Genomic DNA, 27,312 nt, shown 5'->3' on the forward strand with positions numbered 1-27,312 from the left:
TTTGTATCCCTCCCTTTGCCGCTTCTTGTGTGAGAAGTTTATGTGTCAGGATCATCTGTTTGATGCTTCTGGTTTTTTTCCTTTGCTTCTCTCCACACCCCAATTTTCTGTTTGTTGGCAGCCACTGCCTTGAAGGCAACAGGAACAGGGCATGTAAATGACCACACTTGGGCAAGTAGAGGCTCCCAAGCTGTGGAATAGGTACTTTCGCAGTGCACAGACTACTTCAATGAGCCCATGTAACACAGACACAGTGGTGGCAACCTCTGGCTCTTCCCCCATTGGCGCTTACCTGGTCCACGGAAGCAGTTAAGGCAGCGCTCCTAAGTAGGCTGGTAGTAACGTGTTTCTGGCACTGGTCTACCACGCTCTTCACCACAAAAACCTCAGTGGTTTTGGTTGCGGGAACAGGAGCCAAAGCGTGAGGAGGAATGTGCTTCAGGTGGGTTTGGGGACAGGACTGAAGCGGTTTGTGGAGGTGGCGTGGCAGGAATGGCCAGGGACAGGAGAAACAGGACACTCAAAATCACCTGCAGAGGGATTGGCGATGGACTGTTGAGCAAGGAGGCTGAGATGCATGAAGGTCCTAGTCTACAAAGGTGAGTGTGTGTAATAGGAAGGACGTGTCACTGCCCGCACACATAAGTTGCTATCAGAGAGCCAGAAGCTGTGGCTGTCCTTACCGTTAAAGACACCCAGATAAAGAAAGGGTAAGATTCTCTGACCTCGAGAGGAGCCAAGTGGTTTGTTTTTGGCCACTCAGATGTCACGTACATAGTCAGAGAGCAGCTTCTCGAAAATGAAATCTAGTCAAATGAGTACAGCTGTCTGGAAGCAAATCTTGTGCTGCTCTGCACCTGCAGGTGCTTGAAAAGGCACCACGTGGCAAAATCAAAGCTGAATTCAGCCCTTGACACGAGAAGACACTCTCTGAGCACTGGGCTGATTCTGCTTACTCTCTGCATCCTTACCCTTTCCAGCCATGCCTGTAGGCAGAGTTGCAGTCCTATTGCAGTAAGAACAAGTGAGGTTCTTTACAGTCTAGGATGGTAAAAGCAACCCAATAGAGGAGTTGTGGGTTTTTTTGTTGTTGGTTTTGGGTTTTTTTTGTTTGTTTTTTTTTTTTTTTTTTCCTCTTGGCTATGGAGTATGGAAGAGACAGCCCTGCTGTGGCAGTAAGCCAGCTCTGGGGTGTAGCACTACAGGATGGTGCAAAGAGCTGCAGACATGAATTAGTGTTCCCTGGTGTGCCTGGCAGATTGAGTGAATCCAGACTGTCTTCAGCAGCATTTGTCAGCCTCCATATAAATAGGCAGGAGTGGTGCATTTTTATTTCTGCATTTATTTGGCCTCTGTTTTGTTTTTAAACCAGCTACATAAGGCTTGGTTTAGAGACTTTCGCTACCACAGCTTGGGTGTGATTTACGTTGTGTTTCCTTGAATTTGTTTTTCTCTTCGAAGTATTGCAATATGGCTACTCTGTGGGTTTTTCTTCTTCCCCATTCTATATTGTTAGTACAGAGGAAATGTGAAAAGCATTACCTACAACCAAATGTACCCCTCCACGATGAGATGCACAGGAAACAGAAAGCAAAATGTTAGAGAACTTTCAAATTGGTGGTAAATTCCTTAATGGCTGGTTGGTTCCATTTTTCTGCCCTTTGCAAGGGCAAAGCGTCTGTTGACTTTGGTGAGACGGCCAGATCAGGAGTTGCAGGGTCCCAAAATACTCCTGGAATCAAGGAGAGCAACTCTGGCTATGCTGAACTTCCATTTGCACCACTTACAACTGTATTTGTCCTCTACGCTGCCGGGCTGTCCAGGTTGGGCAGCTTCTAGTCGGATCCTGAGAGAAAAAGGGGACCTGCTTTCAGAGGAAATTTCATAACGCGCGTGTGGCCTCACTGCTTCCTTAGTGGCAGAGATGAGGAACCGCAAATGCGAAGTGGACACGTTGGTAGAGGAGCATGAGTACGAAGGTGCTCTGAGCCCGGTTAGTGTTGCACCAGTACTTAGGTGACTGTGTAGGTATATAACATGCTATGTGGTGGTGCTCTGAGGAAGAGAGTCTTGAAAGTCTGCATGAAGTTCCACAAGTCATTGATTTTTTTGTTACTTGGCATGTCTTCGGTTAAATAAGTTTCTTTATTTTGAACGACCTTTTTTGCCTGGAAAATGTGCCCCTACAACTTAAGTATTGCATCGCATGGGTTGGTGACCTCAGCCTCACAAGCTGTTATCACAAGCCTCAACAAAAGCAGGACAGGTTAATGAGCGGTGGAAGTGGGTCAGTATCTGCAAACAGGCAAACTTTTTGTGGATACTGAATGAGAGGCATGGGACTTCTAAATTTCCACAGCAGGTGAGCTGCTAATAATAGTTCACTCATTATACGAAGATGGGAATTATTCCCAGTGCCTGGAAGGACATGGTGGGCAATGGTTGGGTGAAAGAAGGAAACAGTGGGGATGAAAACCAGTAGTATAAGTAGCAAGTCCCTGTACCTTTTGACTCTCAGCAAAAATGTATGCTGCAAAATTGTCAGTGATTTTTTTTTTTTGGAAACAGAGAAGCAAAGCCACTAGTGAATGTATTTACTGGTTAAAGCGTGATCATGTGTGTATGATGCAGCCATGAGAAATAAGTTACGTGCTAGGGGGAGTGCAGTTAAGGCTGTTTTATGCCTAGAGTGCTGCATACAAACCTGGTCACCAGCAGCCAGGAAAGATGAACTGAAGCGGAACCAGGTGCAGAGAACGGCAATTAGACCCTGCTTTCTCCCCGTTACCTTATCTTCAGACTGGAAGAGCCTGGTTTAGCAGGCTGGCAAAGTTAAGACTGCAAGACTGCTCTATATTGGTATTTCAGCAAATGGACAGCAAGCATTGATGCTTGAATTCAAGAAGTCATGGTGCAACTAAATTACAAGTAATTTGGTAATTAGGAATTCAGAATTTATTAATCATCAAAATAATATGATCCCCATAGAAGTATCATGAAAAAAAAAATTTTCCATGGACCTTGGACCAGCTTTTGAAATGGGTTAGGAGTGTGGTCACTTGTGATGGTTGGAGCTGATAGATGACTGTTTCAGGTCTGTGTTTCCCTGTTTGCCCGAGGTGATGTGAGCTGCTGCTGCCCGCAGGTAGGGGTGACATCTGCCAGAGCACTGTTGTCCACTGCAGGTTACAGCGGGGCAACCCCGGCAAGCTGCGGTTGTGACCTGGGTGTCCATGTGGCAGATCTGGGGGTGGCTGCCTGAGCGTTTTAGGTGGCCCTTCTTGAGAAGCGTAGCTGTTCTCATGCCAGATCTCAAAGTGCTCCTCTTTCTCCTAATTTTCCTGGGAATTACTGGGTACAGAAATACTGAGCTATAAAAATCAAGGTTATAGACTTTGTAATTTATAATGCAGAAGGTAGTCCTGTGAGATTTAATTTTGTGAGCTGGTTTTTTTTGTGTTGTTTGTTTTGGACGTCTGTCCCACATTTGTCCTTGGCAGGTGAAAAATGCACACATTAGTATTTTGTATCCCTTTAATTAATTCTGTGTAACTCTCTTTTTCCAGGTAGTTAGGGCAGAAAAAGGTTCAAGAGGAATTTGCTTTTGGGCACTGATTTAAAAGGGGAAAAAAAAGAAAAGAAAAAAAAAGAAAAGAGCATCAAATAAACATAATTATTTGCATAATATTTTTACTAGTATGTTTGTGATAATGGAAAATCCATGCTCACAAAACACATTTGTTAAGAGGCTGTTATTAGATCATAAAACCTGCTCAGAGTTACAATTTTTCAACCCTTCTTTATTCATTCAGTGTTGCAAAGAGTCTTTTCCTGTTTTCTGGTGGACAACAGTGATTTCTTATGACTGGGACATAGTGTATCATCATGTTTGTTTACTAGACAGTACAAAAGAATGACAGAGGGGATTTAATTTTGGTTTTATTTGATATTCTGTGCTGTGATAACTGGTAATAGCTGTTACTAGTGTACTTTCAGTTGTTATTAAACAATTTCAAAGTATTTTTTTTCCTCGCAGACTGTAGGAAAGTGCATTAAGAGGCATTGTAATCTCATCTTGGCCACTTTGTCCAATGTAAAATACAAAATCTTGAGTGTTGGGTTTATCCAAATAAGAATATAAACTTACATGCCAGATGAAATCTTCCACTTGATATTAAAAAAACCCAAATCCTGAAGCTACATGCCTAGATATGAGTGAAATGTTTTCTCCTTTGAAAAGGCCTTATAGCTAAGATATTATTATAGAATCATGAAAGAGGAAATAACTGTCCTGTCCTGAAATGTCCTGTCAGCTGAGCATGTAAACAGATTTTTCAGCGGAGTAGGGTAGGGAGGTCATGCTTATCCATTAACAGCAACTACTGAACCTGAGTGCCTTTCAAAGGCAGTTGCCTTTCCAAACCTAGCTTGCTGTCATCTTACCCGCTCTCTTTCCAAGCTTGTGAGGAATTGGAATATTTAAGTAGATTATTTTGTCTTAAATAACAGAGGAACTGCATTCTTCCTGCATGCTGCACCTCTGGTTGCCGCTTCTCATGTTTCTTGACACAAGGTGCAGATCAAACATAGTTTGACGTTGTTTGGCATTTCTGTTAACTGAAATGCAACACACCGTTGAAATGATTAATTAATCTCCAAAAGTGTTTCCAGAGAAGTTTTCTTCGTTTCTGCATATTACCTGCACTGATTTTAAATTATTATTGCTTCCATTGCAGGGACAAAAAAAAGACTGCCAGAGGCAGTAGACTGTACCAGCAAAGATGTGCACAAAGTAGTTCTGCAAGTGCAGAGCTATTTGAGTGTGGTCTAAACTGATGGGAATCTGGCTTCTTGTGGTCCTGTCCTTCCTTCTTTTTCTCAGCCATGCTTTCCCACCCCTTCCTTTCGGCTAAGACTTATCTGATGCACAACAACCTGGTTTGGGAATCCAGCTAAAAATCCTACCCAAAAAATGGTAGTTTGCATCCTGGTTCCAGTTTGCATCTGCTTCTACTTGTCCAGGATCCAGTAAAAAAAGTCTGCTTTTCTGGTTTTGGGGGTTTTTTTGTTGTTGTTGTTTTTGTTTTTTTTAATTATTGTTATTACTTTCTGGCCCTAATACTGACAATATTCTGCAGTGAAACAGCTATTATGAAAAGTGTTCTTGTCACCTGGTCAAAAGAAAAGGGAGAGAAATTCCCAAGATGTCGTGCAGGTTCTTGATGTGCTTTGTGGGCCAGTACTGAAGGAATTTGAAGCATGTGAGTTTAACTGCATGGCTCCTGTGAAGTGTGATTACGGTTATCTGAGAGCTCTTTGTAAATTCTTGAACACCATGTAATCTAGATTAAAACCAAATCAGCATGCGTGTAGGGTATGTCTTTTTTTTTACCCAGGAGTTTGCAGACTGGGAGGAATTTGCATACACCACGAGAGGTCAGATCTGCCCTCCATAATTAAGATCTCCCTGATTTTCAGGCTACTTCAGGAGCAGGTCTTGGAAATTCTTGTACTTTGTAGGAGATAACTTCTTGTCACAGGTACTCAGTGAGCCAGCTAGGGAGGATGCCCTCTTAGGCTTACTATTTGTGAATAGAGGAGGACTCATGGGGGATGTGATGGTAGGTGGCTGCCTTTGTCATAGCAATCACGAAGTGTTTGAGTGTAATGAGAAAAAAAAGACAGCAGAGCTGCTATCCCAGGCTTCAGGAGAGCAAACTTTAAGCTATTCAGGGAGCTATTTAGCAGAGTGCCCTGGGAATCTGCTTTTGAGGGCTTAGGAGTCCACGAGTGCTGGTCAGTCTTTAAGAACCACCTTTTAGAAGCACAGGAGCAGGCAATTCCACTGTGTCATAAGTCAAGCAGAGCAGAAGACCAGCTTGGCTGAACAGGGAATTCCTCGTGGAGCTCAAGAGGAAAAAGGAACTGTATGATCTCTGGAAGTGAGGTCAGGCTTCATGGGAAGAATACAGAGCTGTGGTTCATTTATGCAGGGAGAAGACAGGAAAGGCCAAAAAGCTCAATTAGAGTGGAAACTGGACAGTGTTGTTTCAGATAACAAGAAGGGCTTTATAAAATATGTTAATAGCAAGAAGAGATCTAAAGAAAACATTGGACCAATACTTGTTGAAGATGGCAATCCGACTAATAGGGGTGAAGAAGAAGCAGAGGCATTCAATGCGTTTTTTGCCTTGGTCTTCAGTAATATCAATAGAACTTGGGCTGCCTGGTCCTCCTGAGTTGGAGAACCATAAGTGTGGGAACAGTGACATTCTATTTGTGAACACTGAAATTGTAAGGGGCCAACAGTATTGGCTGGATGTTTAGAAGTCCATGGGGCCTGACAGGATTCATCCCAGAGTTCTAAAGGAGCTAATGGATGTTATGGCAGGATCCCTCTCTATCATCTACTAAAGGTCTTGGGAGTCTGGGGGGAGGTCCCTGCTGACTGGAAGCTATCCAGCGTTATTCCAGCCTACAAAAAGGGCATGAGGGAAGACCCAGGGAACTGCAGACCTGTTAGTCTACCCTCAGTTCCTGGAAAAATTATGGAGAAGATTATACTGGGTACTATTGAAAGGAATTTAAAGAACGAGAGGGAATGGCTTTAAGCTCCAACAGGGTAGGTTTAGACTGAACATTAGGAAAGAATTTTTCACAGAAAGAGTGGTCGGGCATTGGAATAGGCTGCCCAGGGAGGTGGTTGAGTCACCATCCCTGGATGTGTTTAAGAGACGTTTAGATGTGGTGTTGGGGGGATATGGTATAGGGGAGAACTTTGTAGTGTAGGGTAGATGGTTGGACTCGATGATCCCAAAGGTCTCTTCCAACCTAGATGATTCTGTGATTCTATGAATAATGCAATCATCAGGCACAGTCAACAAAGGTTCACAAAGGAAAAGTTTTGTTTAACTAATTTGATATCCTTCTATGATATGGTCACCCACCCAGTGGAGGAAGGGGAGGTGGTGCATGTATTTTTTTCTGGATTTTAGTAAGGCTTTTGATACTGTCTCTCACATCATCCTTCTGGACAAGTTGCCCAATATTGTGGGATGAGTGGATTCACAGTATGGCGGGTGAAGAACAAGCTGAAGAGCAGAGCTCAAAGGGTTGTTGTGAATGGGGCTACATCTGGCTAGTGACTGGTCACCAGCGGTGTTCCTTAGGGTTCAGTTCTAGGGTCAATTCTGTTCAATACATTTATCAAAGATCTGGATGCAGCAGTTGAATGCACTATTAGCAAGCTTGCTGATGATACCAAACTAGGAGGTGCTGTTGACCCTACTGAGGGACAGGAGGCCTTGCAGAGAGATCTAGAAGCATTGGGCAATGATTTATGGGATGAAATTTAGCAATACCGGATTCTGCACCTAGGATGGAGTAATGCTGGGCACCAGTATAAATGGGGAGAGGAGTGGCTGGAGAGCAGCTCTACAGAAAGGGTGCTGGTCGGCAGCAGGCTCTATATGAGCCAGCAGTGTGCCCTGGCAGCCAGGAGGGCAAACCGCATCCTGGGGTGCATCAAACACTGCTTCACCGGCCTGTCAAAAGAGGTGATTATCACGCTGTATTCAGTGCTGGTGCAGCCTCACCTTGAGCATTGTGTGCAGTCCTGGACCCCACAATTTAAGAAGAATCTGAAGGTCCTTGAATGCGTCCAGAGGAGGGCAACAAAACTGGTGAAAGGGCTGGAAGGAATGTCCTATGAGGAATGGCTAAGGACTTTGGGCTTGTCTAGTTTGAAGAAAAGGAGGCTGAGAGGTGACCATCCCCTTCCTGAGGAGGGGATGTCGAGAGGGAGGTGCTGATCTCTTTTCCCTGGGATCCAGTGTTAGGATGTGTGGGAATGGGTCAAAGCTGCACCAGGGGAGGCTTAGACTGGACATGAGGAAGCATTTCTTTATGGAGAGGGTGGTGAAACACTGGAACAGGTTTCCTAGAGAGGGGGTCGATGCCCCAAGCCTGTCAGTGTTTAGGAGGCATTTGAACAATGCCCTTAACAATGTGCTTTAACTTTTGGTCAGCCCTGAATTGGTTAGGCAGTTGGACTAGATGATTGTTGTACGTCTCTTCAACTGAAATATCCTATCCTATCACATTACACTGGAAATCGCTGTCATGATCTGGAAGCCTAAAAATTCTGTAAAGCATTTATTGCATTAAACAGGCAAGTAATAAAGCCACACACTAGAAGCCTGGAAAGCACATGTCTACCCAACTCCCTCAGGATCTTGGCTGATCCCTTTTCTTCAGACCATGCTTCTTGACTGAATCCTCTTTCTTTCTCATCCTCCTTCCTGCTGTTTTCTCTTATTAATGAGCAATCCCACCTGCCTCGCTCCCCAAAACACTTCGGCACTTGACCATCTGTCACTGCTGCTGTGCATCCTTACTGTTATGAGAGAAAGTATCGACCTTGAGCTGGAGTGTGCGATCTGTGATAAACAGCTTACAAACTGGCAAACGAACCAATATTACAAATAACTGGCTTTATACATTGCATGTGAAACAGTCAGGAATGTGGAGGCTGCTGGGTCTAAATGCTCAGTCTGTAAGTACAGTTCTGAGAAAAAGATGCGTCCAGTAAATCCGCAGAGTTTTGCAGAATAACACATGGATCCGTGCACGTTCACTGGGCGGTGGGATTCATATCCTGCCCTAATAATGCATTTGATTTAGGAGCTGACCTCAGTTATCACCTGCAGCTTTATATGAAGCTTTTGCAGATCGCTTTGCAAATAAAAATTTGTAAAATGGCTGCGTGAGTACAATGAGACTAAATGTATTTTCCAAGAAAGATTATTTTTGGGTTTGCTTAAAACTAAATTTAGTTGAATCAGCAGAAAGGCTTTTTGACTTCCTTTCTTTGTGTAATTATAAGTTGAAATTCTAAATCAGCTGCTTAGTCATGGTAAATTATGAAAATTATGCTATTTATTGGAAAACTGTTGTTATAATAAACATATTTATTGCTTGGTTGTTTTTTCACAAAGGACATTTCCCTTGAAACAAAAAGCTGAAAAGTAATGTAAACTGCAAGAACCCATGTTTTTCAGAATACTTGTCATAGTATAGGATAAGTAAACATGACAGGTCTTCAGAGTTTTCTGACAAGTTACTTTTATCCAAGTCATTTGCAATGTTTTATAAAACTCAAACCCAGACTGTTACAACTACAAAGCAGAATGTTGCAGTTTGCCAGGGGAAGGGGTCTGTATGCTGTTAGGTTAGGCCTCCAAGTGTAGGTGATCTCCATGTCAAAACTTGTCCTCAGAGTCACAGAATCAGAATGGTTTGGGTTGGAAGGGACCTTAGAGATCATTGAATTCCAACCCCCCTGCCATGGGCAGGGGCACCTCCACTAGAGCAGGTTGCTCAAAGCCCCATCCAGCCTGGCCTTGAACACCTCCAGGGATGGGGCATCCGCAGCTTCCCTGGGCAACCTGTTCCAGTGCCTCACCACCCTCGCAGTAAAGAATTTCTTCCTAATATCTAACCTAAATCTACCCTCTTCCAGTTTGAAGCCATTACCCCTCGTCTTGTCACTACACGCCCTTGTAAAAAGTCCCTCTCCAGCTTTCCCTCTTCAGATACTGGAAGGCTGCTATAAGGTCTCCCTGGAGCCTTCTCTTCTCCAGGCTGAAAAACCCCAGCTCTCTCAGCCTGTCCCCACAGGAGAGGTGCTCCAGCCCTCTGATCATCTTCATGGCCATATGTCCATGCCCTGTCATGGGAAAGATGCATTCAACCAGTAAGTGCTCACTGCATAAATCCAGTAGGATGAAGAACATCAAGAGATAAGGGAACTCTGCTTCCTTGGCATTTAAGAAAAGTTAGAGATGGGGAACCACTGAAGAGATCTGTTCTCTGTGGGATGAAAGAAACTCAGTGGTCCTGCCATGGCAAGTCTTTGTGACCTGACAAAGTGTGTGATAATTCTGATTTTATTAATGATATTTTTTGTTGGGGTTTATGTTTTAACAGTTTCATTCCTTGGCTCCAATGTACTACCGAGGTTCAGCAGCAGCCGTGATAGTTTATGATATCACCAAACAGGTAAGACCACCTGTACATTTTTCACCTGGGTTAACTCCTCTGCTTGGGCCAGGGTTGGATTTAAACCCAGAACTGCAGAAGTATTTATATGTTAATCCTTGTTAATGTCAATGGGGTTTATATGCTTCAGTAGTTGGTGTAGAATTGGATGGAGGTGTCCAACTGCCTAAAAAAGTTAAATATGAAGTCCTGCTTCTGTGTTGTTTAAACTTCCTCTAGACAAAAGGTGGGAGTCTGCATTTTGTCAAAGTTTCTCTGGATTTCCTCTGGATAAGTAGATAGGATAAGATCCTGCAATACCCCTTCCCACCACCTATGTTCTCTATATGGAATTGAAGTTTTACTACAAAAAGCAGCTGGCTGCTTTATCAGCTGAACGGAAATCCAGTTGTTTGCATATTTCTGATTTTAAAACTTAAAAAAAATTTTTAACTACACGTATCATTTAATGTTGCATTGCAGGACTCGTGACTTAACTTTGAAACCAGTAAATAATAAGTTTCTGACCTTTGCCTCAACATTATTCATTTGGAATGAAAATTGTATTTTCAGATCCTAAGCTGCTCTTGCTTGTTTCTCGGGCAGAGGAGGTAGGAGGCTCTAGCTGAATGCCTCTTCCACTGCTTTTGAAAGAAACCCTGGTGATAAAGCTGAGTTAGAGGCAGTGTTAATGGATGGATGGTCATGACAGCTCACTTGCATTTTATTCCTTCCCTGCCAATTGAATTATTTACTGCTAGGCTGAGAGGGCTGGGTTGATTCTCCAGTGCATTAGTGTAATGATCTGTGGCTGATGGTGGTGGCCACAGTGGTACTGTTCTCCTTTGTTAATTTGCCAAGAGAAGATGAGGAAGAGTGAATCCTGCTGGATTGATACTTATTTTTAATTTTAATGTCTTACAGTTGATCTTCTACTGCATTATAAGAATAGAATTTTGTTTTGCTAGCCTTTTTTCCAAGCTTATGTGGAACAGCTTACAGAATAAAGAGGGGAAAATAGGACAGGAAGGATTGCAGATTTAGACACAACTCTAATGTGCATTTCTGAAGGGGAAAAATGATTTGGGAGCTCACTTTGAGTTTCAGTAATAATTTCAACAATGCATTATAATTAGAATCTCTAGGAACAAACGTGATTTTAAGGCTATTAGTTCATTGGTAAAAAGAAATAGAAAATGTACTATGAAAAGATAGGTAGCATCAAAAAGTGTTTGAATTCTATAGTTGGAGAGAAAAAGCCAAGTGAATTGTCACCTCTCTCTTTGGTTTCATAATGAGTAAACTGAGGTTTACCAGGTCACAGATTCAGAAATGTGGGGATAAGGGGTTCACTGAAACCTCTCTTGGATGTTACTGAAAATACGAGAGTGGTTGAGATAGTAATCCACCAGGCAGGAGTTGAAATGAGGCAAATGAAGCTCAGATTAAAAGTGAAGGAAATTAGCTACTAGCCAAACTTCAAAGAGCTGTGGTATTTTCTTCATCACTAGAAAATTTAAGACAAACATTCAGTGCTGCTTTGAGGGTGGGAGGGGGCAAAGGGCGAACTTTTCAAGTCCAAGTAAGAATTGATTTGAGGAAGTCTTATGACCTAAAGTTTGAAAAGCAGATTACATGAATACAGCAATCTTCTTCTGGTCTCGTGATCTATAAAATTATTATTGTATTGATAAAGCTGTGTTCCTCTAACTTCAGAAAAATAAGCAAAGACATCAAGGGGGACCAGGCTGTTAACTTATTTGTTATTTCTCTGACTTAGGATTCATTTCATACTTTGAAGAAATGGGTGAAAGAACTAAAAGAACATGGTCCTGAGAACATTGTAATGGCGATCGCTGGAAACAAATGTGATCTTTCTGATATCAGGTAATACATCCATTTTTGTTGTTGCTTTGATTGAAGTAACTGTATTGTTTCTTTCCTTCAGGTAACCAATTTGTTTTATTGTTATAACAGTATATAATTTTTGTCAGCTGAATCATAGAATCGTCTAGGTTGGAAGAGACCCTTGGGATCATCGAGTCCAACCATCTACCCTACACTACAAAGTTCTCCCCTATACCATATCCCCCAACACCACATCTAAACGTCTCTTAAACACATCCAGGGATGGTGACTCAACCACCTCCCTGGGCAGCCTATTCCAATGCCCGACCACTCTTTCTGTGAAAAATTCTTTCCTAATGTTCAGTCTAAACCTACCCTGTTGGAGCTTGAAGCCATTCCCTCTCGTTGTGTCATTAATTACCTGTGCGAAGAGACCAGCACCAACCTCTCTACAATGTCCTTTCAAGTAGTTGTAGAGGGTGATGAGATCTCCCCTCAGCCTCCTCTTCCTCATACTAAACAGTCCCAGCTCCTTCAACCGCTCTTCATATGATTTGTTTTCCAGGCCCTTCACCAGCTTCGTTGCCCTCCTCTGCACTCACTCCAGCACCTCGATATCTCTCTTGTATTGAGGTGCCCAAAACTGGACACGATACTCGAGGTGTGGCCTCACCAGTGCTGAGTACAGGGACACAATCACCTCCCTACTTCTGCTGGTCACGCTGTTTCTAATACAAGCCAGGATGCCGTTGGCTTTCTTGGCCGCCTGGGCACACTGCCGGCTCATATTCAGCCGCTTGTCAATTAGAACCCCCAGGTCTCTTTCTTCCAGGCAGCTTTCCAGCCACATTTCCCCAAGCCTGTAGCGCTGCTTGGGGTTATTGTGGCCCAAGTGCAGAACCTGGCACTTGCCCTTGTTGAAACTCATGCCATTGATTTTGGCCCAGTGATCCAATCTATCTAGGTCTCTCTGTAGAGCTTCCCTATCCTCCTGGGAATCAACACTCCTGCTTAACTTGGTGTCATCTGCGAACTTGCTGATGTCATCCAGTTAAAGAGATTTTGGTGGACAAATAGAGAGCAGACTGTATTGTACATGATATGTTTTCACAGTTTTTCCAGCAATCTGATTGTTTATGCAATACATGCAGCTGAATTTTCTGGCTGCTTTATATATTCAGATTGATTTCAGTAAAAATGATTTTAGGTGAAATATGTCACCAATTTATCAGATTGTTTCCAATGAATAGAAATTACATAGGCCTTTGGGCACAGAGAATTTAAAAATAAGATGATGTGAGCACACAGGAGCACTCTGCTGTTTGTATGCATTTTTGGCATCTCTGCTTAGATTTGTAGAACTTCTGGCAGATGTTTTTTCTGGGTATTAGAGAGACAGCTGCTTTTAAGACCAATGTGAATAGAAGAAAAAGGGGACAAGCTGACCACGTCCAAGTTGATTTCATTTTACCATCTCCATGACTGCAGGAGATAATGTAAGGAGGGATGAATGGAAGCAATAAGAACTAATTATTTTCCTCTGGGAAAAGACTGGCACTATTTCTTACAATCATTGACCATGTTGCCCTCCTCATTTAGCGTCTAAAGTTTTGGTTTTGAGCTGCCAAGATTGATTTGGGACACTCAGGGGTCATGCTGCTTTTCTCAGTGTTGTTAATAGGCTATCAGCAGTCTTTGGCACTTGGTTGAAGTAAATTTCTTCTCCACTTTAAAGGAATTTCTACAGATAGACAGGCAATTTTGTTTAGTATAAATCCTCATTTTTGTTATAGCACTGTCAACTCTAGTACTGTTGAGTGTTTGGCCTACTCTTAAGTAATAGTAGTAGACTTTTCCTTTTGATATGTGTTCTGTCCTCCTGACAGGTCATTTAAAAGTAGTTTCAAAGACAGGAGCTGAGACTTCAATGTTAAAATGTTGTATGTGTCCAAGATATTTTTGGAGTGTTGTAGAAGTCAGTAATCATAACAGCAACTAAGAAGTGTTTACTTCCCTAAAAAATGTGGTGCACCTTCTTAACAAATGGTGTTCACTGGAAGTTGCCAGATCCTTGGTTAAGAGAGTTCAGCAGAATTTCATGCTGAGATTTTCCTTCTGCACCCAGAATATTTCTTTATTCAGTAATTGTTCAGAAAATCTCAAGGAAGACTGAATCAATAGAATGATTTGGAAAGGATAAAATTAAATGATTGACGTTTTTCAGAATAGGTATTCCTCTAACTTTCCCTGTAGTCCTGGAATAACACATTCTCAGCAGTCCACTGATGGTTCTTGCCTTCTTCCCTCTTCATCCCATTTTGCATATATTTATATCTCTTGGCTTAGAGTTCAAACATTTGTTTTTTTCCTTTTTGACAAGGCAGCATCTTAGCAATGTTGACATCTGGATTATGGTAACTCCACTTGAGGTATGCAGCCTTCTCAGTGTCAACAGCACTGAATTGCTTATTGCCCACATGCTGTGGACATTTATAGGCTTCCTTTTGAAATGTCATCAGAGAAGGCTAAGAACTTTTGTGACGCTTCCTTGGAATATTGTCATTTGCTGCTGTATGACCTTTTCCTTGATTCCCGAAGTTTGCTTTCTCATCTAAATTACAGCAAGTTGAAATTCTTCATGGCATAACCCTATGCTCTCAATTTTCTTCCTTTACTGTTGTTTGGATATTATGTTACATAGTTAAGTTCCTTTTTTTCTTATCTCCAGGGCCATCTGCAGATGGTGGTACCTTCATAATAAAGGCCAAGGTGCCATTTCAGAAATAGTAAAGGGAACGCTACCTTCCCTGTGTCTTCCGCAATAAAAGGATGTGTAATACAAAGAAGCAAGTAATGAAAACAAGCGCTGAATCCAGTTGCTGGAATTGTGGGCTGATTTTTCTTAAAACCATTTGTAATAAATCAGACAAGTATTCTGCCCCTTTGCACGTTTCCCATGAGCAGCAGATCTGTTTTATTTAAAATATATACCTCCATAAAATAATTGTGAAATTGCATTGCTGTGCTCCCACCTAGGCACCTTCTGTTAAAGTCCGAGGCAGTCATACTAGGAAGAAATGGTACTTGGAGTCTCTGGATTGGTACATCGGAGCTGTGGGGTGAAGGAGTTGCTGCGAATTGTGCATGTGCAACAGACAGCTATAAAGCCACACATTAACACACCAGTTAATGTATTGAACAACTGGAAGAAAAATAGTGCTGGCAGCCTGGTGTTTCAACATGTGCTCCCCTTATCTGGTGTACCTTGGGGTCCCGTTAGCCTGTTCAGTCTCTGATTCTGAGCTATTGCTCAAAAAATCAGGAATAGCGGTGGTTACAGACAGCAGCGAACACGGGCAGATTCAGCTTTTGCCACCTGGCTCAGGCAGACACAAGGTCAGCGTGAGGTTTGCTTTTTGTCTGAAGCAGAGGTCTTATGCATGTTGTAAACTGCATTTGCGATCTTTTGGCATATGAAGAATTGGCTACAAAACGAGGATGTTCTACCAGTGATTTTAAGATGGTGTCACTTTGGTGACATGGCACAGAATGGTGGTCTTCCCCCAGTGAATCTGGCACTCCCAGATTGCTCTTGCCAATGTGCTCAGAGTCAATGGCTTTCATGTTTCTTTCAGAATCTCTCTTCTTTTCGTGCTGCTTGCAAACACTTAGGCATACAACGCTCTTATCGTTTTCTTCCACAACAGTCGTACCCTGTCTTGTTTGAACACTTGGTGTGGACAGTGCTGGTTGCTGCCTGGATCAGCACACTCGTATGTCTTTTCTCAAGTGTTTTAATGCTTTTCTTATGGGGGTCAAGTTTGAAAACCAAACAAATGGGGTTGTCATTTAAATTATCTTCCTTTTTTCAAGGCACGGATTCAGCAGCAAGTCCAAGCTGCAGATTGATCATTGGTGAAATTTGGTATTTTGAATATGATGATCTAAATGCCATAAGATGAAGAAGGATACTACTACTTTTGCAGGGAAGAAGAGCATACTAATGCTTTTCTGATTAGGCTGTGTTTTGAGGTCTTTTTTTTTTTTTTAATCTATTTTCTTTTATTTGTAATTTTTTTTTTTATTTTTATTTTTTTGATAGGGAGGTTCCTATGAAGGATGCCAAAGAATATGCAGAATCTATAGGTGCAATTGTTGTTGAAACCAGTGCAAAGAATGCTGTTAACATTGAAGAACTTTTTCAAGGAATAAGTAAGTAAATTCTCCTATTTATTTATTTACTTAATTATGACTGTTTGGAGGTCTTCTGAAAATAGCTGTCTGTTGCGGGTCTAAAAACTTCTTTCCCAAGGACATCAAGAAATCTGTTGGGCCAGTGGTATGACTGCTGTTTATGCAGATGTAAACTAAGAATGACTTTGAATACACCGGAGCAAAACGCACTAGATAGTAGATACAGGGTAAGCCTATTCCTAAATCTGTATATAAATCCTGACCTGGTTCTCATCTTCTGTTTCAGACCAAGCCTGCTGTAGAGGCGATACTGTTGATCTTATCATGTTGATAAAAACTTAAATGTTGAGAAGTGCGCCTGGAGGGCTATGATAAGTAGAAAATAGTCATTGCAGTGAAATCTGTTTAAAAGAAAAAATATTTTCTCTCCAGGTCTTTTAAAGAGGATGAGACTGGCATTCCTCAGGAGGACAAGAAAAAAAGTCTTACTCAGTTTGCCTTCTAGGGGTTTCAGTTTTGGTTTCTGGCTCTAAGTGAGAAGGACCTTGTGGGTTGGAAGGGACCTCAGGAGACCTTCAGTGCAAACCCACTCAAAGCAGAATTGATAGTGAATTCAGACCAGGTTGCTCAGGCCATTGTCTGGCTGGGCCTGAGAGCAGATGCTTCACAACCTCTCCGAGAAGACAAGTCCAGTGTTTAAATAGTCCTCATAGTGGCATCCCCCTGAGTGTATCCAGTCAGAATCTCTCCTGATTCAATTCACGGCCACCATCACTCATTTTCCTGGGTGCACCTCAGTAAAGAATCATAGAATAAGGTCCCTTCCAACCCGAACCAAAGATCTTTGAGTTCCAACCCCCTTGCTATGGGCAGGGACACCTCCCACTAGAGCAGGTTGCTCAAAGCCCCATGCAGCTCGGCCTTGAACACTTCCAGGGAAGGGGCATCCACAGAACCTGGCTCTCATCTTAACAGCCCTCCCCATAGGTACTGACAGGTGGCTTTGTGGTCCCCAAAAGCCATCTCATCTCCAGGCTGAACAGGCCCCATTTCCTCAGCCTCCTCTCGCTGGGCAAGTGCTCCAGCCCTCTGACTGTCTTGGCAGCCCTCTGAACTTGCACCGGTTTGTCAACATTTTTCTTATATCATGGGGCCCAAAACTGGATGCATGATAGCTACCCAGCTTGTGTTAGACCGTATCTAGAAGGGGATAACCACCTAATCTACTGGCTTGGCTCTTGTTGGTATGACTCAGGGTGCTGTTGGCCATCTTTGCTGCCAGGGCGCGCTGCTGGCTCGTGCTCAGCTTGCTGCCCTCAGGTCCTCTTTGGCAGAGCTGCTTCCCAGGCAGCTACTCCCCATCCTGTCTCATAGCCAGGGGCTCTTCCTTCCCACAAGCAGGGCCTGGCACTTGTTCTTTCTGAACCACCTAAGGCCTGTTGGCCCATTCCTCCCTCCAGCCTAAGGACCTCTGAACAGCAGCCCTGCCCTCAAGGGTGTTGAGTGCACCTCTGAGTTGGGTATCATCTGAGACTTGAAGTGGATTCATATTTTTTCCTCCTTCAGGCCACTGATAAAGGGTAATAAGCAAGGTACTACACTTGTACCTGGCCTACAGGTAGATACATACTGTTAACCACTGGCCTTTAATTCTGATCCAGCCAATTTTTCACACAGCTAACAGTCTGCCTATCTAGATGATGACATCCCATCTTGGATATACCAGGATGCTGTAGGAGAAAGTATTGAAAGCTAAAGTCAAGGTAGACAACATCCAGTGTTGCTGTAGACAACATCCATCTCAGATCCAGTCATACTATCATTTAGGGCAGCCAGGTTGATTGGACGTGGTTTACCCTTGGTTAAGTCCATGCTGACTGGTTCCGGTCACCTTCTTCACCTTCATGTGCTCAGAAGCAGCTTCTGAAAGGATTTGCTCCGTGGTTTTCACAGGAAGCAGAGTGAGGCTAACCAGCCTTGTTATTGTCATTTTTCAAGGGTGATATAACATTCACCTTTCGTCAGTCATAGGGGACCTCCCTCATTCTCCACAACCTTTCAAAAACATATGGCCTTGCAGTGACATTGGCTTGCTCCCTCTGCATCCTCAGGCTTGTATGGGTTGAGATATCTTAAGAGCTCCATGACTTGATTCTCTTCCACTACTGGTGGTACCTCCTCTCCCTGAATCCTGTTTTGGGGTGCAGAGGCTTAGGAGACAGCATATCCGGAAACTCAACTTTGTTCCCTAAAGTCTTTATTTTATTTTATTGCAGATATTCATAACCAGCTTGTATTATCTACCACGCTTTGCCTGAGACAGGGCCTGTTCAAGTGTTTGCTTTGCTTGCATGGGATGTATTTGAAAAGGTTAATGAGAACCGATATTCCTAGAATACGCTACCTTTCTTTTACCTCCTTAAAAAAAGAATGTGTAACATGGCTGTCTGGAGGAACCGGTTCTTCCTTGTGATAGTTTACTTGATTGTCTGCATCTGATGGTTATGAATGTTCTCACAGAGGAACTCATCCTTGCCACGTAATTAGATAATTAGTTTCCGTCTTTGATAGGCAATGCTGCAGCTGGCAGCGTACGCTGTCCCTAATAATGGATATAATGGACGAGGAAAATCAGCTAAATTAAGTTTAGTATGAACTAGATACCCAGGCAAGTGCACTTAATTCCACAGGCAATTATTTCTAAATATAGAAATATTTGGTCTCAGTGGATGTACTCATGACCTTATCAAGTACTCAGCAGAGAGAAAGGAGAGAGTTAGTAGTGTATGTTTATAGAAATATAGTGGAAACCGAGTGAAAAATGCTTAAGTAGCAGGAGAATGAATTATTAGGGTTGGGACTGTGCAGAGGGTATAGATAACTCTGATGTTTTACACCAGTTCAGTCTTTGTGCAATTTCCAAAAAAAGTCTTGTCTATGCCTCAGTTGCATGGCGGCATTTCTGCCTTTTCAGTGTATGAAGTCCTCCTGTGGCCATGTCTCCTACTCTTCTGATGAATTCATTTATGTGGTGCCCTAGAAGTAATGCTGCAGCTTTAGTTTTGCTTTCACACAGCCCGAGAGTTCCTGCCCTTCTTTGCGCTGCTAGAGAAGGGCACGGTGCAGGTCCCCGGCCTCTGAACAGGGAGACGGCAACTTCTGTTTACCTTAAATCTTCAAGGTAGACTGTAATACTGCCTATTTTACAGCCTGGATTTGGAAGGATATGCCAACATGCGTGGGAAATTTCTCCATTAAAAATCTTCTTGAAATCAATACCCCAAACAGAAGGGGTAGACTACATATTTAATTTAGCTAAAAAATTTACCTCCTGCTTGCTTATGCTTTTTCATTTCCCTGGGGTATTTTAACATAATCATTTTTCCTTCCTAAGGTGTCTGACAACTGTCTCTTTTCCAGGGAAAATGTTGTGAACAGAGTGAAATAGTATAATGGGAAAAGACTACTCAACATAATGATATAAGGAAGCCGGAAAATAAAAGGGGAACTAGGATATTTTGCTAACAACCAGATAAATCTTGGAAACATTAGAGAGATTATAGACAGATCACTTCATTTCATTTTATTATATTACACTATTTTACAAAGGTCTTTTTAAATGTTTCTCTCAAGATTTGAGGATTTGACTGCTTTGAGGGATGTCTTGATAACACAGTCTCAACACAAATCCATTGTCCTTCATTCTTCTCAGGAAAATGCAAGATGTGAAAGACTGGAATCAGTAAAAGTTTCTGATTTTTTGGAAGGTGGGGCAAATCTGGCAGGAGAGGGACTCTGCAGTCAGTGTACTCAGGGGAATAAGGCTGAGGAGACAGAGTGAACACAAGAGTGAGCAAAGCTGGTGTTCTCTGCCCTGGAGAGTTTTCACTGAGCTGCCTGATGGGATGCAGCTTCTGGCTGTCTGTTGTACCCCTGTGATTTCAGATGGCAACCCACTACACTTACCCTGGTTACATTTAGCAGTGCCTGACTGAAGGCTTGCTGTGATTGTAAAACATCAAGTGGCTGGTTTATTTCTCTGTAAACAAGAAAAGAATATTTTTAGTACAATCGCATATTCCCCACTTGTGCTAAATTTTCCCAATGTCTGTCTTGAAAGGTTTTTGACATAAAAAGAGCTAAAGATTATAGTGGGGTTTTTTTTACGTGTTTCCAGTAGTTCTTTTTTAATAGATGAGTGTCTATAGGATCAAATGTTATTAATTTTTTATTCCCAACCTTAGAAGAATCATAGTCACGGTGGCTCCTCGTCACTGCTTTATACTTCAGCATCAGCAAAAATGCCAGGAATGTATTATATGATGGCAGTGTAATACAGGGTAAAGTTGTGCCTGTGCTGGGGGTCATACCAGTTCTGTATTGCCCCTCCTTGGTTGTGGGGGCTTCAGTCCACTGACCACTGCTTGTGCCTGGGAAGGCAGAGTACCCATTAAAACTGGCTGGCTTTCAATAACTAAACAAGCTGCCCCAAGTGTGCTGTCATTTAGTGGCAATCACACCCTTGCAATTTTCAGACACCCGTTCATTTAACAACTCAAATAAGCCTTACTCAAATCTCGTCCACGCCCAGCTGTTTCTCTTCGGCGTGTGTATTGCCTGTTCCCTTAGCATGAAGGTGCCCCAGATACGAAAGAGGAGATTACATAAAAAGCCATCCTCCGCAAATGATAGAGCCGAGACTGCACCTCCCAGGTTAATATCAGTCTGCATCAGTAGGTTCAAAGGTAAACAGGTGGTGGGATGAGTAAGCTGCTGAAGAACACCTAGCCAAGTGAAATCGGAAAGAAACTTGTGCTTAAACAAAGAAATAGATGGTGGGCATGCATTGGTTTTTGCCTTTTTTTTTTTTTTTTTTTTTTTTTTGAAGTATGGCAGATGTTGGAGACTCGTGTGCTACCATAGGGGACAAGATCGAAGCATTTCGGCATTTTCTGTCAAGGGTGAGAGGGAAGTTAGGAATAAGCTTATCAGAATCACCCTACGGAAGGTGTGTAAAGAATTGTTAGCACGCTCAGTCTTACTGATGCTAGTACTACGAGAAGGAGAGACAGGCTGATGTTTAAAAATCCAGATAAGGATGTTCTTCCTAGATGAGGCTTCCTAATTAGAGCAGAGAGTTTCTGTCTCAGTATACAACCTTTCATGTGGTAAATGCTCAGTTATAAGTGTATGAAGCTATTGATTTTCTGATGCCTTGCCAGCAGCTCGTATATTGAATATTTAATGTAACCCAAATACTTGTTTCCTAGAAATACCAGGAGATTAAAAAAAAAAAACACAAACCCAACCTCTAGAGTTCACAGTTTAACCAGTTGTATACTGGACAGACTAGAGCTGAATGTGTGAAATGTCTGTGTCTGAAAGGGGGGGGAAATCCTTTCCAGCAGACATTTGATGTTTGCACTGACTCAAATGGACTTGGGTGGGTGGAATTGCAGATGGACTATATTTGAGCTTCGTGCAAGACATTTTTGGTGTTTGTCATCCTGTTTATCTGCTGATGTGTGGATATCTGTGAACTACTGTGAAGAGGTCTATGAAAAAACGCTTTAAGAAAAGCAAGTACTTTCATGTTGCAAAGCAATTCACACATGCTATTTTTAAGGCAGCCCAAGCTTGTAACTGAATTTTTGTAGGGGGTGTTCACCTACTGTGAAAGGATGAAAAACATTACCCTAACTTACAAGTATTTTAGATTATATTCTTTACAGTTTATGCTCCCCCTATTTCTAAGATTAATGGCCTTTGCACTATTAAAGTTAAACTTGTGAGGTCCTGGATTTCTCCCCAACCATAGCAGAGCTTTTCAACAAAAACTAGTAAATAAACCAAAACAGCCCAAAGTTGATTACAGCAGGACCTCAAAACAACCTTGGATCTCTTAGTAATTAACGTCATAGGAATTCTGTTGTTTACTTTGATGCATGTAAGATTTAAATCTTGGGGGGAGGGGAGGACCCTGCAGATTTTAGTTAAATGGGCAAAATTTGTTTGTCTTGCTGCTTCCCCTAGCAAGAACTTCTGTGTCAGCATCTACGAATTCGTGTAAAAAAAAAAAAGGGGGGGGGACGGACAACTTTATGCTGCTAGATAGGCTATTAGGAGTATTAAAGTAATTGCAACTTAACTATGTTTAGTTATGCAATATCCTTTATTGTAAATATGTGTTACCTTGCATGAAAACTTACGACATGAAGTAAACAGCTGTCATCTCTGTCAGTTGAGGAAATCCTGCTTCACTGCAAGTACGGGGGAGTAAAAGAAGCTAGAGACTAACTGGTGGGCCAAGCTTTATAACCCACGTGAGGAGACACGGGGAGCTTCTAAAATACCAGTGAAACTGGTTTCAAAGGATTAAAGGATTTGGGAAGATAAGAAATGTGACTGTTGTTAAGTCCTACAGGTACAGAAAGAGTCTTGTATGTAAATGCCAAAACTGTTGGTTAAGATGTGCCTGCTTCTTTCTGCCATGCCTTCACAGATGGCAATGCTTTATTAATGAGGTTTATAGAGAGCGATGCTTTGCAGCGGCTTACCTTGCTGTGATACAATTAGCAATTTTAGGAGGCAGTTCTGGCCCTTGTATAGCTGTTGTACCACTACTTGAGTAAGTCTGCCTTTCCTTAGGTGAGCCATGGATTTCATATCCCACACTAATGAAAATCTCTCCTTCCTCCAGCCTCCTAAAAAAATCAAGTTGTACATGATTTTCAGGAAGAGAACAGATGGGAGAAATGTGCAGAAAGCCACTGTGCAGCACCGTGATATCTTGCCTCTTACCCTTAGCAGAATTGTTGTGGTTGTGTTAGACAGCAGCAGGACTGGGCTTCTTTCTGGGCGTGCCAGCTCAGGTTGATCACATCACATCTGTTTCCACACTAAACAAGTATCTGTTCAGTGCACTGTTGTGTTTGTCCCTGTATCAGCATGGTAACCAGCTGTGGGGTATTTTTCCTTACACTCAGCTTTAAGGCTGTTCCTAGCCTTTCAGGCAGTCTTGTACAGGTCAATGATGAAACTAGTTTCATGCTAAAAAAGACCCAAACAAAATCAAAAAGCCGAACTCCAAGCCTGACTTTTTTTTTTTTCCCGAGTTAATGGATGCCGCAGCTTATAACTGGAGCATTGCCTTCAATAAGGAACAAAGACAGCAGATTGTATTACTGTGATGATGCATCGTGCTTCCAGCTGCAGCAGAGCAATCCATATCTGCCTGCCTTCAAGTTCTGCTTGCAGGGCTGTCACCCAGTCCCTGTTGTCTCTCTTTGCTTCCCTGCTCCAGTTTTCACTATTCACCCTTCCCGTATTGTTTACCTCTTGTCCCACCCTCCCGTTTCCCAATCTCTTTGCCTCTGGCACTCTCAGAACTGCAACTCCCAGAGTGCTGATTAATCTCTTCACATTAACGAGTCTCAGATTCAATAGCAGGAGTTGGAACTCTACCAGGCATCTGAGAAGACTCTGACCTTCATCCTGGACTGCCTCAGCCCAACTCAAATATGCTAGGAAGGAGGAGATGCAATTGATTTAGTGCTTCCCACCTGTTAACCTGGATGGTTCACTTCAAAACCATGACAATTTCAGTAACCCTACATTTGAGCAGCCTCTTGTGACAGTTCTTATTTTAGATACCATGGTGTGTTTATTAGAATGAGATCATGGAAGACATCAAGACATCTGCATGAATGTATAGAGGTGCATGTTTACAAACAGTTTTGTTGCACAAAATCTGTGAAACAGTCTAAACATTAGTGAACTGAAGCCAAAATATATAATCAGATATTTAATTAATACAAGTGCAAAATCTAATTTTTAAGTTACTGTCAGTGGACCTCACTCCTTAGAAATATCATCAATGGAAACCATATGGAACTTTTATACTGTCTCAGTAATAGTATATCCCTAAGTTCCTTCATCAGTCCAGCTGCAGAGTTCTTAGATAAGTGTACCTGCAGCTGTTTTTCTCTGTGCAATTGACCTTTTCATCTGGAATCCTAAGATGTGCTGTTGGTGGTCTTTGGCAAGCTAGATGGTTGTTGTCCTGCTCGGTAAAATGGAGAAGAGACTCTTATTTCTGGTCGAGTTTGTCATCTTCAAGTTAAGCCACAGAAGATTTCAATCTCTCCTGGACCTTTTGAGCTGACTCTGTCTTAACAGAGCAGTCATTGGTTTGAGGAGGAATTGTCTTAATCTGTTTATCTCTTCAGCAGAATTGCGGGGCTGGATGTCAGGGCACTACTGCTCCTTTTTGACATCAACTGCATGAAAGAAATAGCATAAAGTAACAGTGCTGTATGTTATCTAATATAGTGGTATTTTTTATTGCTCTGGAATAGAGACTATATATGCCAGTGAGAGATACTTTTAAAATGATTATATATTTTCTAAAATTAATTCAGTTTGTGACCTCTGTTGATCCTGACTCGGTGCCGGCTAGATTGAGTTGGTGTCAGCAATATTGATGCCATATTTATCAAGAGATGAATGACGAGATGAGATGATCACAGTGCTTTTAGGCAGCCATAGTGATTGAGCTGGTTTAGAAGCAGGACGTGTAGATGCAGGCTCAGCATTTCACTGCTCGTCCTTAGTGTTCTGCTGCTGCTTAAACCTTTCTCTGTTACAGCGTCTGCTGTGAGACTAGCTGTCAAGGAGGCCAAGGGAAAGACGGTCAGATTTCTGACTGATTATTTTTATCCACTTCCCCCAGCCCTTGGTTGAAAATCACCGTATTGTTTGCTGTGGAGCTGGTTCTCAGGTGTTAGACTGAGTTTTATGCTCCAAGAGAGTTTACTGTTGTCAAAAGCACACCAGATGGTAAAAGCTGCTTGGGCAGGGATAAATCTTGTTACTAAAACTGAAATGATTTAACTTGGTGGTTTATTATTTCTCTTATTACCAGATTTATTAATGGAGAGAAAACTCACCTGCTAAAAAAAAAAATCTCAAACTTAAAGAACTTTTAGACTGTTTAAAGCTTTATTTCCTTGTATTGAATTCAAGGGGGGTGTATCCAAACAGCAGAAAACATGGCTGGTTAATGACAAACAGTACTTAATTTCAAAGGCCAGAATAACTAACCAGCAAATATTATGTGTAGAGATTTTTTTTTCTCTTTATTATTTGTAGTTGTTGTTTGTGTGGTTTTTACTGTTTTGAGAAATGAAATAAATCAAGGTGATTCTTAATGAGATATATTGTGTCCTAGTCTGAAGGGAACAAAATGCTCGCTGACCTTGAAGCCTGCAGTGGTTTTGCTCCAAAGATAAGCTTGCCTGATTCTTTGCATATGCATCAAGAGTACTGCAGAAAAGACTTGAAACTCATAAGAACTATGAAATGCTGAACAAAAAAACAAATAGAGATAACATAGTTGTTTAATGCGGACTTCTAAAATGAAGGTTAAGCTAGTTTGCATATTAAAGCTCTCCTCTTCCAAACTTGCTTGTTAGAAGAACCAAATGTTTACAGAGTATTTGCTTAGTGGTATGTTATGGAAGCCATGTCTTGTAGATTCCGACTTTTTTAGCTACATTGTGCTCTGAGTCGGATTGACAGGGTTTTATTTTAGCTGGGACTGAGTTGAAAACACTTTGGAAATAATAGGTACCTAATGCAGAAGGTCTCTCCAGGTCTCTACAAGGACAGCATTACCTTCTTGGAAAGCTTCTCACAGATACTATGTTCTTCATATTCCCTAGAGTTTTAAAAAATAGTGGATTGTCTTTATCTCCAAACAGAGCCAACAGAATTAATGCATGTAACAACTGTGTCTACAACCACCCATTATTTTATTTTGGAAGGGCACTTAAAAACATAAAGTCCAAACATTATGTGAGCAGGATGTGAAGTTGATATTTTAGTGACCTGAATAGAGTGTGGCATTGTAATGTCAGTGCTTATACATGCTTCAGTCCTCAAGGTACCCTTTTCTCACTTGGTTGGACCAAATACAGTATCTTTAGCTTAGTAATGTGAAGAATTTTCCCCCTCTCATTCAGTTGTGCAAACACCCAAGATTATCTGCTTCAGAAGTCACGCTTTTGTTGTATAACATACCTGTTCAGAACTGACTGAATAAGAGAGGTAAAATTTTCATGGGCTTGACCAAAGGTAATTTAGGGACAAGTTTTTGCTGTTTGATTTCATTGGGATTGGATTTTACCTGAAAGCTTTTAGCTGCTTGCCCTGCCACAGCTACTCCTCCAAGTAATTTGTAGGACTCAGGCTTCAACATAAGTACTTAACTCATAGAACGTTTGGCAAGAGAGAGCTGTGAATAAATGCAGCAGAGGATGGGAAAACCTAAATTGTGAAATCCACCTGGATTATGATGAGCTGTCCACAGGAACTTTATGCTCTCTGAAAGTGGCATATAACAAAAAAAAAAAAAAGCTAAATATTTTAACTTTTGTTATTTAACATGGGTAATAGTGAAACCAGGAGTAATTAATAGAAAGTAGGTTCAAATTCAGAAAAAATTTCCAGCAAATCCACAATGTAATGCGCAAGTATGTTACCATGACTGTAAGACACTGATGGAGAGATCACTCAATGGGTTTAATGGAAAAAACAGGCCCACACCAGAGACAGAGGATAGATTGGACCTGGGAGGATCTTGTTTTTTCCATTTATAATTCTAATTATTAAGCACATTGTATGCTGTCCATGAGTAGGAAGTCAGTTAGACAAAAGATGCAGCAGTACTAAAAGGGCAAATGGGGGAGGGAGTTGGAGCAGTGCCTTCTGCCCCTGGGAGAGATGTCTAGCTCTCCTGTGATGGCTGTAATTATTTCAAACACTTAAATTAATCACCCCATAAGATGATTAAAAAGTCAGGAGAGTTGGGGGTGGTGGGGGGGGGTGGTGTGTTAAGTAATCAAAGCTGTCAACTGGAAAGACATGGGTAGCCCTCAAAGGAGGGAGGAATTCAATGAAAAGAACAGATTTTTGTTTACATACAACGCTTTGTAAAACTCTAGTGTACAAGGACTAAATGTCATGCAGATTGAGGACAGGCAAGGTCTTGTTAGAGTAGCACTACTCGCATTTAAGTGGAATTCGGAGAAAGCTGAGAATTTTCTTTTTCCTAGTTATAAGGTGCTCAGTGAGAACTTTTTAAAAAAAAAAAAAAATACATGGATAACATAATTTCAGTGTACTTCATGCATTCTTAATAGCTGTATTTCATATAGTTTTTGAAAACGTTAA

The 27,312-nt window shown here is 41.8% G+C and overlaps 1 protein-coding gene across 2 annotated transcripts in view; it reads left to right on the forward strand.

Moving 5' to 3' along the window:
- The window catches only part of RAB31 (RAB31, member RAS oncogene family), a 69,722-nt gene that overhangs the window by 37,941 nt on the left and 4,469 nt on the right, over positions 1 to 27,312 (forward strand). For both annotated transcript variants that reach the window (XM_074146337.1, XM_074146338.1), the window contains exons 4-6: positions 9,988 to 10,059; positions 11,819 to 11,925; positions 15,989 to 16,098. In XM_074146337.1, coding sequence (XP_074002438.1) covers positions 9,988 to 10,059; positions 11,819 to 11,925; positions 15,989 to 16,098 — 289 coding nt within the window. The remainder of the gene's footprint in view (positions 1 to 9,987; positions 10,060 to 11,818; positions 11,926 to 15,988; positions 16,099 to 27,312) is intronic.

Source organism: Numenius arquata, chromosome 4 (genome assembly GCF_964106895.1).
Source record: "Numenius arquata chromosome 4, bNumArq3.hap1.1, whole genome shotgun sequence".
NCBI lineage: Eukaryota > Metazoa > Chordata > Aves > Charadriiformes > Scolopacidae > Numenius > Numenius arquata.